The sequence below is a fragment of the Oncorhynchus kisutch genome, linkage group LG8 (assembly GCF_002021735.2).
Source record: "Oncorhynchus kisutch isolate 150728-3 linkage group LG8, Okis_V2, whole genome shotgun sequence".
NCBI lineage: Eukaryota > Metazoa > Chordata > Actinopteri > Salmoniformes > Salmonidae > Oncorhynchus > Oncorhynchus kisutch.
Genome location: NC_034181.2, coordinates 50,144,451 through 50,154,941, shown reverse-complemented (window position 1 = coordinate 50,154,941; position 10,491 = coordinate 50,144,451). Strand labels below are relative to the sequence as shown.

Below are 10,491 nucleotides of genomic sequence, written 5' to 3'. Positions count from 1 at the left end.
TATAAATACCTTAACTTCTTATTTAAAAAGGGTTTATATATATTTTTTTGTACTTTTAGACCTTTGTGTCTCCCCAATTTCATGATATCCAATTGGTAGTTACAGTATTGTCCCATCACTGCAACTCCCCTACGGACTTGGGAGAGGTGAAGGTCAAGAGCCATGCGTCCTCCGAAACACAACCCTGCCAACCACAGCTAATGAAGTCACTGAAACCCTTAACAAAGAGTTGCTGTCTGTTTTGGAATGGGTGGCCAGTAATAAACTGGTCCTGAACATCTATAAAACTAAGAGCATTGTATTTGGTACAAATCAACCCTTAAGTTCTTCACCTGAATCTGGTAATGAAAGACCTAGTTAAACTGCAGCTGGCCCAGAACAGAGTGCCATGTTTTGTTCTTCATTGTAATCAGAGGGCTGATATAAATACTATGCATGCCAGTCTCTCTTGGCTAAGAGTTGAGGAGAGATTGACTGCATATCTTCTTTTCATAAGAAACAATGTGATGGAAATCCCAACAGTCAACTTACACACAGCTCTGACACACACACTTACGCCACCAGGGTTCTTTTCAGAGTCCCCAAATTCAGAACTAATTCAAGAAAGCATACATTATTATATTATTATATATTATATTAGCCATGATTGCATGAAACTTCCTCCCATCTCAGATTGCTCAAATAAACAGCAAACCTGGTTTAAAAAAACATAAATCAGCACCTCACGGCACGACTCTCCCCTATTTGACCTAGATATTTTGTAAATGCATGGATATGTAGGCTACGTGTGCCTTTAAAAAATATATATGTAGTTCTGTTCTTGTCTATTGATGTTCTGTATTATGTAATGTTTTGTGTGGACCACAGGAACAGTAGCTGCTGCTTTTGCAACAGCTAATGGGGATCCTAATGAAATACAAAAAAAAAACAAGCTGCACTGCTTCTTGACACACAGCTCGCTTAACCCGGAAGCCAGCTGCACCAATGTGTCAGAGGAAACACCGTCCAGCTGGCGACCGGAAATCCCGGCCGACCAAACCCTCCCCTAACCCGGACAACGCTAGGCCAATTGTGCGCCGCCTCACGGGTCTCCCGGTCACGGTTGGCTATGACACAGCCCGGGGGTGTAGAGACGCCTCAAGCACTGTGATGCAGTGCCTTAACCCATGTGCCACTCAGGAGGTTATAAAGTGTTAGTGATATGGGGACACTCCCACTGTGTACAGTGTGACTACCTTCTCCCACCAGTAGAGGGCAGTATTTAGCTTTGGTACCCTTGTTTTTCTTGTGGTATCATGTGGTGTAAAGTTGTTAGACCACAGGATAATTAGTATCAGCTTGTGTTAAAGGTAAACTCAGTGAAATGAAGTTGACATGAGCAGCACTGCAGATATTGAGATCACACACAGTCACACACAGTATCTGCGCATGAGCATGGGTTCGTGTGGTAGCCAGGGGACCAAAAAGAGCCTCATGCTCTTAGTTGTTGAGGAAATTGACCCACTCTGCCAGTTACTTTCTGCATCTACGTCATATCGCTGAGTCTACCTTTAAATGGTTGGTCAGCATTAGCATGAACGATATTAATGAAATACACAAAGTGCAAGGGACAACAGTTTATTGCAACCCTACAAAATGACAAGGTGAGCAAAGATTTTAATATAGAAATAGAGTTCTCATTCAGTCGGGAACTATCCAACATACACAGAACCACAGTATATATATTTTTATTATAACATTTTGTTATGCTGCGTATACATACAAAATATAGCAAACTAAGTAAGGCAAATAAATAGGGGTACAATTTACAGGAAAATGGAACATCCCTCAACTTTTTGTTGTTGTTGACCTTTTTGCCTTATCTTAAACAAGAACGGTGTACTTTTTTTTGGGACCTTTTTTCCTTATCTTAAACGAGAACGGTGTACTTTTTTTTTGGACCTTTTTACCTTATCTTAAACGAGAACGGTGTACTTTTTTTATTAGAACTGTCCATTTTTCGGTGGAGCGTTTTGTCAAATCAACCATAAAAATACTGACTCCGTACAATTATACAACCTCTTAAAATCGTGTGCAACTTTTCTCAAGCAATACAAATGTGTAACATTTTGCAGGCATTAAAATGAAGGGAAAAGTCAAGATCACACTTTGTGCACCCCTCTTTGGGCATGTGGGCCAACGCCAAGTGCATAATCAGACAGAAATGTGGTGGTGGAATAACATTCTAGACACGCCACAAGATGCAAAGCAAGTGAGGACCAAAAACTCTTGCTAAACTGGAGCATCCCCACTAGGGATGCCCATGCTTGCCTACTAACACATATGTCGTAAGTCCCGCCCTCTCAATCTCTAATTATACTCCAGCCGGAGTACCCAACTTCACTTGCGTTTTTTCTTTCTCCATCTAACGGGGGTCATCTCCACAGAATCACCACAAGCTGCACATTGGTGTCTGAATGGAAATGTCCCATAATAAAAGTGCATTCAGCAACAAGCTACATTTTCTCAAATTTTATCTTCAAACTCCACTGCCAGTCAATGGCCAAAATAACATATACCTATACCAAATATGTAACAATACAAACACATAATACTGTAGATTTGTTAAAATACCCCTCAGTACAGTAAGTACACTATATATAAAACAAAGTATGTGGACACCCCTTCAAATTAGTGGATTCGGCTATTTCAGCCACACCCGTTGCTGACAGGTATATAAAATCGAGCACACCGCCATGCAATCTCCATAGACAAACATTGGCAGTGGGATGGCCTTACTGAAGAGCTCAGTGACTTTCAATGTGGCACCGTCATAGGACACCACCTTTCCAACAAGCCAGTTCGTGAAATGTATGCCCTGCTAGAGCTACCCCGGTTAACTCTTAAGTGCTGTTATTTTGAAGTGGAAACATCTAGGAGCAAAAATGGCTCAGCCGCGAAGTGGTATGCAACATGAGCTCACAAAACAGGACCGCCGAGTGCTGAAGCACGTAAAAATGATCCGTCCACGGTTGCAACACTCACTACAGAGTTCCAAACGGTCTCTGGAAGCAACGTCAGCACAATAACTGTTTGTTGGGAGCATCATGAACATGAAATGGGTTTCCATGGCCGGGCAGCCACACAAAAGAAGACTACCTGCCCCAATTCATAGTGCCAATGTAAAGTTTGATGGAGACGGAATGATGGTCTGGGGCTGTTTTTCATGGTTCGGGCAAGGCCCCTTAGTTCCAGTGAAGGGAAATCTTAACGCTATAGCATGCAATGACATTCTAAATGATTCTGTTCTTCCAACTTTGTGGCAACAGTTTGGAGTAGGCCCTTTCCTGCTTCAGCTTGACAATGCCCCCGTGGAAGAACTTGACTGGCCTGCACAGAACCCTGACCTCAACACCCTTTGAACACCTTTGGGATGAATTGGGACACTGACTGCAAGCCAAGCCTAATCGGACAACATCAGTGCCGACCTCACTAAAGCTCGTGGCTGAATGGAAGCCCACAGCAATGTCCCCACAGCAATGTTCCAAAATCTAGTGGAAAGACTTCCCAGAAGATTGGAGGCTGTTTATGCAGAAAAGGGGGGACTAACTCCATATTAATGCCCATGATTTTGGAATGAGATGTTCGACGAGCAGGTGTCCACATACTTGTGGTCATATGGTGCATAAGAATAATTTAAGCTTTGATTTAAGTTTTTTTTTTTTTTAACTAATGTTGTACAATGAACTGTGTTACCAGTAGCAGCTGCTAAATCTCTCGCCTAAGAATGAAAATAAATAAAAAGCCAAAAGAATGGAAAATAGAATAGCTCTAAATGCCCAACTATACAGTGATGTTGAGGAAATTATGTTGTCAAAATGTTAGATTTTTCCCCTCAGTTGGGTCTTAATATTTTTTCCTAATGGGAGCAACACTACAAAGTTTGAGTCGGTTTTCTTTTTGGTTCAACACTTAACGTCTGTGGAGTGGGGTGAGTGCTAACTGACACAAGATCATTTCTTCACCCTCTCCAAAAAAATACATAACGCAGAAATGTTTTTTCGGGACCTCACGGTGTGATAGCTCCAATGATTGATTATTGATAGACTAAAGCTTTTGTTATTCCCTTGGATGTATAGAGAAGGGTCCCCAGAGGGATTTCAGCACACAGATGGAAGGGCAAATCTCATGGTTAGATGACTAAATCCTTGGAAACTCCAGTTTCCCGTATGAAACTAAATTAATACCATAACTGACACACTGTACATATTGATTGAGTCCCAAATGGCACGTTTTCCTTTTATAGTGCACTACCTTTGACCAGAGCATTATGGGCCCTGGTCAAAAGTAGTGCACTATAAAGGGAATAGGGTGTATTTTGGGTTGAAAATAATACATGGGTGATGTGGTACTTTTAAGCACCATCACGCAAAACACAAGGTCAACCCATAACACACACATTATGGGAATAGAGGGTGGGTAGACATGGTTCTCAGCCATCCAAAACACCAAGACAGGTGTTTATTTCTATCCAATCGCAGCACACTTCCAACCTATCCACTTTGTTTCTCAGTTCCATATTAATAACCATAGACATTTCCGGAAAAAACACCGGTGGCAAGAAAGGAACACATCCAAAATAGATCGAGGCACTTAAAGGTGAACCAAAATGAATAGATGGAAAGTGTGGCTAAGAGGAGGAATCGTGGTAGTGATGAGGATGGGAGGGGCCCATGTTTTTTTAATGTACTGTATAAGAACCTTGGCATAACCCTGGACAACACCCTGTCGTTCTCTGCAAACATCAAAGCAGTGACTCGCTCCTTCAGGTTCATGCTCTACAACATCCATCGAGTATGACCCTACCTCACACAGGAAGCGGCACAGGTCCAAATCTAGGCACTTGTCATCTCCCGTCTGGACTACTGCAACTCGCTGTTGGCTGGGCTCCCCGCTTGTGCCATCAAACCCCTGCAACCAGAATGCTGCGGCCTGTTCAACCTTACCAAGTTCTCCCATACCACCCCTCCCCTACGCACACTCCACTGGCTTCCAGTCGAAGCTTGCATCGACTACAAGACCATGGTATTTGCCTACGGAACAACAAGAGGAACTGCCCCTCCCTACCTTTGAGCTATGCTCAAACCCTCCACCCCAACCCGAGCACTACATACCACTTCTGGTTTCTTGGCCCTCCTGCTCAGCCCAGTCCAAGCTCTTCTCTGTCCTGGCACCCCAATGGTGGAACCAGCTTCCCCCTTAAGCTAGGACAGCAGAGTCCCTTCCCATCTTCCGAAAACATTTAAAACCCTACCGCTTCAAAGAGTATCTTAATTAGTGCATTCATCTTAAGATAGCTAGATGGGACAACCTAGGGGGGGGGGGGTGCTGTGGGATTATCTAAGTTACTCTGTACAAGGGTATCTGCGAAACAATGAACATTTCAGAAGCTTACTCTGCATAAAAATGACTACTGCCACCAGACAGTGACTTGACTTGTATCAATTCACTCTGTTTGGGATGTGTGCCACACAAACAGTGTCCCAATTGGAAATCCCCAACATCACTTCAAAGTGTTTTACAAGATTGTCTTCCACAAGAGAGTTAATTAAGTTCTGTTAGCTGGTTACGCCTTCAATACAGGCAATCGTCACAGTCTAGTTTAAGATACATGTGGGACTGTCATAAAATTGGTTTTATCAAACAAAACCAAAATAACACCCTCTTTCTCATTGTTTCCATGGTATTTATTACATCAGTGATGCCATTAGATTGATGATTCTGCTTCATTTTAAGATCAGTGTGATTGTTAGTTCTACCTCCGGATACCCGTTTGTGTTGTATCTGCCACAATGGTTGTGTGTTTTTCACGAAAATGTGTGTTTTTCATTGGACAGGTACAACCAGCTAGAACCTCCATGTTTCACTCTGCTTCAGAGCATTTTCTTCCATTTCGTGCCTACTGCACACAACCCAGTGTCCAGTCTCTAAAGCTTAGATAGGGCAGTATTGAGCCGCATGTTAATATACTATATGAAGTGGCACGCCATTTAGTCCTCTATTAGAATGACAGACCTGCCTTTTCCCCCTCAGTTCCTGGGTGTAGAAGAAACATGTCTTGAACTCTGCCTTCCTCCATTCACCAATCCTCTTACTGCACTGTTAGGCCCCTCACATATGGACACATACTGTATAACTATCACCATAGAACAGGTGGGGCCATCATAGAACAACACAGATGTAATCAACTAAGAATAACCATAATATTGCCTAACTTTTCTAGCACTGGACCACATGTGGCTGGTGGCACCTTAATTAGGGAGGATGGGCTCATATAATGGCTGGAACGAAATAGAATCAAACATGTGTTTCATACTATTCCATTCCAGCCATTATTACTACCAATCCTCCTCTCACCTGTGCAATGAATGGTCAATTATTGAAAAGTGCCTTATCTTCATTTAACTTCATTTAGCTCAATGGATGTGGAAAAGTGGTGACCTGTGCTACGCGGCCTCAGCATGAAGAGAGCCAGCGTTGTGACATGGATGACGGACGGTGGCCATGTTTGTTTTTGTGTTCGGGCCCGCTCTACTCTGATCCCTAGCATGGTTTCATGGAGGTTCCCAGGCTTTTGCCCTCCAGGAATCTGCTCCAATGTCTCCCTAAGGATATATGCTTTAATTTTAGTGGAAAGGAATTTTCTTTTGACTGGGTTTATGTGTGTGAATGAGTAGGGCAGGGTTAAGTATGTGTCAGGCACTGCTCACGTGACTGTATTTTTGTGTATTTTCAATGTACAAAATGTGTACATTTGTACATGTATATTTTCTATGTAATATGTGTGGGTGTTTTTGAGTCTAAAAGGTTTACAGTATGTCTGCCCCTTCATTTGACAGTCCAGACCACAGTATGGTTTAGTTACCCCCTTGGACTCATCTCCCTAACCACTATGTCTGGGAGCCAATCCCCCATGGCAAAGAGAAGTCATGACCCCAGGAATGGAGCTCTCCCCTCTAACCTCCCTCCTTCACCGCAGAAGCCCAAACTCTCAGACAAACATATACAGACCCACCCCAGGACTGCCATAAGATCCAAACGTCCACATACATGCAGCCTTTGTCCTGCCTACTGCTAAAGTATTAGAAATGTGTATGACAAGATTATAGGAATAAAGCAAAACGGAAACAAATAAAATACCCAAGTGGGCTGCACTATGTGAACTGTGTGGCCTTGTTCTTCCATGGAGTTGTCTGAACCACTGGCTTACGGTCAGAGGAATGACCCCTTACGCCAAAAGATACATGGGGACCTGGGGAATAAGGGATGAAGGACAAAGGGAGGAAGTCTTTCCAGGCTAAAAACACAGGTGTCGCCGCTCGTCTGTTTTGCCTGTTGTCAGTCCTATAGTCAGTTGCGCATCATATTTTCTTTTACACGCAACACTTGCTAGCTACCAATTTGCTTTGAGACCACTCCAATACATCGTTCACCATTTTAAGTGCTGTGTACATTCATCCTCACATTACAATTACACCGAGAACCCACTGGATGGGATGGTCACAAATCACAAAGTCAAAAGAAAAGAGACGAGAAAAAGGATGCCCCTTCATTTATATGTATTATTGTTATTATTTAATCGTGACCCCCAAATCTTAGTACCAGTAACCACCATTTTGACCAGAATGGAGTTAGCTGCTTGTGGTATAACCAACCTAGCACATTATTATTATTAGAGGATAAAAGTGACAATGCATTGCGTTAACACCATTGGAATATGTACCATTTTATCAATGTGGTAGGAAACATAGATGATTACTTGAAAGAGGACGTTTGCTTCTAAATATAAATATATAAACGGCTTCCTAATTGCAGTGCTTTTAGTATTTATATATGTGTGTATATATACATATATATATATATATATATACACACACACACACAGTACCAGTCAAAGGTTTGGACACACCTACTCATTCAAGGGTTTATCTTTATTTGGACTATTTTCTACATTGTAGAATAATAGCGAAGACATCAAAACTATGAAATAACAAATGTGGAATCATGTTGAAAACCAAAAAAGTGTTAGACAAATCTAAATATATTTTAGATTCTTCAAAGTAGCCCCCCTTTGCCTGGATGACAGCTTTGCACACTCGTGGCATTCTCTCAACCAGCTTCATGAGGTAGTCACCTGGAATACATATTAATTAACAGGTGTGCCTTGTTAAAAGTTCATTTGTGGAATTTCTTTCCTTCTTAATGCATTTGAGCCAATCACTTGTGTTGTGACAAACACTGTATATAGTGTTTTTCTGTTGCTTTGGCACAGGGTACTGCCAAAACAATCCTCTTCTTCAAATTGTTGAAGACAAATTAATAGTAAAAGGTCAACTTGGGGCACGGGTACTCTCCCACGTATTTGCACTGGGAAGTGTTGTGCTCTCGTTCTGTGAGTGAGTCCATCCAATGCCACATGGTAGAGGCACTTGGGAAGAGAGTGTTCCCAAAGGCAGCCGATGTGGCCACGTCTCCTGAGCAGAAGTCCCCTTTGTGTCACCTCAACATCCTACTCCCAAATCCTGCATGGGCCTACACCAGCAGCAAAGCATCTGCTGCAAAAATGTTGGCAGTCTTTGGGAAGTACTCCTTGTGTCTTTACATTCACTACTAGAAGAAGTAAAGCTACTACCAACTAGTATAAGCACCACCAGAGTAAGAGACAGAGCGAGAGAGGAGGCTCCACAGAGAACCACTGCCCTCTGCTGGGCTCAAGGAGGTCATTACACCAAATAGCAAAAACTCACAGAGCGATGCAACCCATCAAGGGACAAATAGAATAGGTTGCCATGGCACCGTAAGGTCGGGTAGGCAGAGAGCTCCTGTATATTTTGTAAATAGTTGTCATTAATTGCTTTAATAGCATTTTTCCCTACAAACTATTAGCTTATTATTATAGTCTGAATCCAGCATGTTTTAAAGGCTGAAATTGGCGGTTGTTTTTTGGCTAGCTAGAAAACTAATGTTAGCTTGTAATGTTTTGTACTGATTTGATTATGCCTACTTTCCAGATGTTGAGGATTGAGAGAAGCCAGAATACAGAGGTGTAAAGAGATGACAGATGACCATGACTAGCTAATCCTGAATTACTATTGTGTGTCTTGTGACTGCCAAGTGGGTGCTGCATTTTGGTATTAGTGAAGAGTAGTTGGCTAGCTAGTCCAGTGGCTATTAGGGAACTCTAACTTCATCTGATTGAGTCCGACTACCAAACCACAGACGGCGTGGATGGCGAGACACCGTGATGACAACGTGCTGCCTGCTGCTTCCACTCCCCTTTGACCACCTCTTCCCTCCGCTGACCACCTCAATCATGCCATGCACTTTCTCATTATGTTTATTTTATTTATATTGTTTGTTTTTGTTGTTGCTTTACAAAGCTTTGAGCTTCCCTTTATGTAATGAAGAGCGATATAAAATTATTATGATTAGAGTATGTACGTGTGTGTGTGTGTGTGTGTGTGAGTGGAAGAGCACAGTGAGAAAGAGGGGGACAGACAAAGAGAGACATGGAGCACAGTTCTGGACAGATGTGGTCAAAAGGGGATGGATGGAGAGGCGGTCTAAAGAGGAAAGGGAGTCATGTCACAGTGGTCTGTCTGTCAGTCAGTTTAAGTGTCTGTAGTCCACTTCTGAAGATGGTGTCAGGTGTCTTGGTGGAGTTTTGAAGAAGAGCAATTCTCGTCAGCTAAAAATCTACTTTCCTTCCGATGGGTTGTGTGGCTGCTATATCAAAACGGCAATCCGACACCCACAATCTTACCCTCTGACCCTTAACCTCTAGAGTTCACCGGTGAGGAAAACAGTGCCAACATTGTTTGTTGTCTCCCTTTCACCTATGACTCCTGGGGGCCAGGGGTCATTAATAGTTGACCTTGGTGACTGGTCTTTCGCGGCCACCCCCTTCCACTAGCTGGTTGACCGAACGCTTGCGGTTGCGCTTGAGTTTGGACAGGTCCTTGTCAAAGACCTCGCCGGAGCGCAACGCCGACACCAGGTCGTCAAACTCGCCCCCCACCTCGTCCGTGGCGCCACCCTTCTTGGCCCGCCGTTCACGCTCTCGCTGCTCCTTCAGCTATAGGGGAGAGATATAAGGGGGGGGGGGGGGAGAGACACAGTTATAGACAGACAGAACATTGAACAGAAGTGCAGATAGAAGTGCTGATGGGAAAACAAAACAGAGAAACAGCCAGCCATATGACAAACACAGACAAACCAAAAACACAGGGAAAACCAGACGTCTTAAAAACATGCTCCGGGACATTGGTGACTAAGAAAGCATTTTTAAACCTCCCACTTTGGGCTAGATGTTTCAATGTGTAGTTCATACATGTATAATCCATGAACATAATTACCGTCTTACTTCAATTAGCCACAAAATCCTTAGTTTGAAAGCGACTTTTCTTAAAGCTGTGCCATGCCATTTTCTCTATATTTCCCTCCACATGGGCC

At 43.0% G+C, this 10,491-nt stretch overlaps 1 protein-coding gene across 3 annotated transcripts in view; it reads right to left on the bottom strand.

Annotated features, from left to right (window-relative positions):
* Positions 1 to 8,978: 8,978 nt before the first annotated feature.
* The window catches only part of daam2 (dishevelled associated activator of morphogenesis 2), a 275,857-nt gene continuing 274,344 nt past the window's right edge, over positions 8,979 to 10,491 (bottom strand). For 2 of the 3 annotated variants that reach the window (XM_020489369.2, XM_031830539.1), the window contains one exon: positions 9,902 to 10,114. In XM_020489369.2, coding sequence (XP_020344958.1) covers positions 9,902 to 10,114 — 213 coding nt within the window. Of the gene's footprint in view, positions 10,115 to 10,491 lie in introns of all 3 variants that reach the window. The other variant, XM_031830538.1, reaches the window with a different exon arrangement.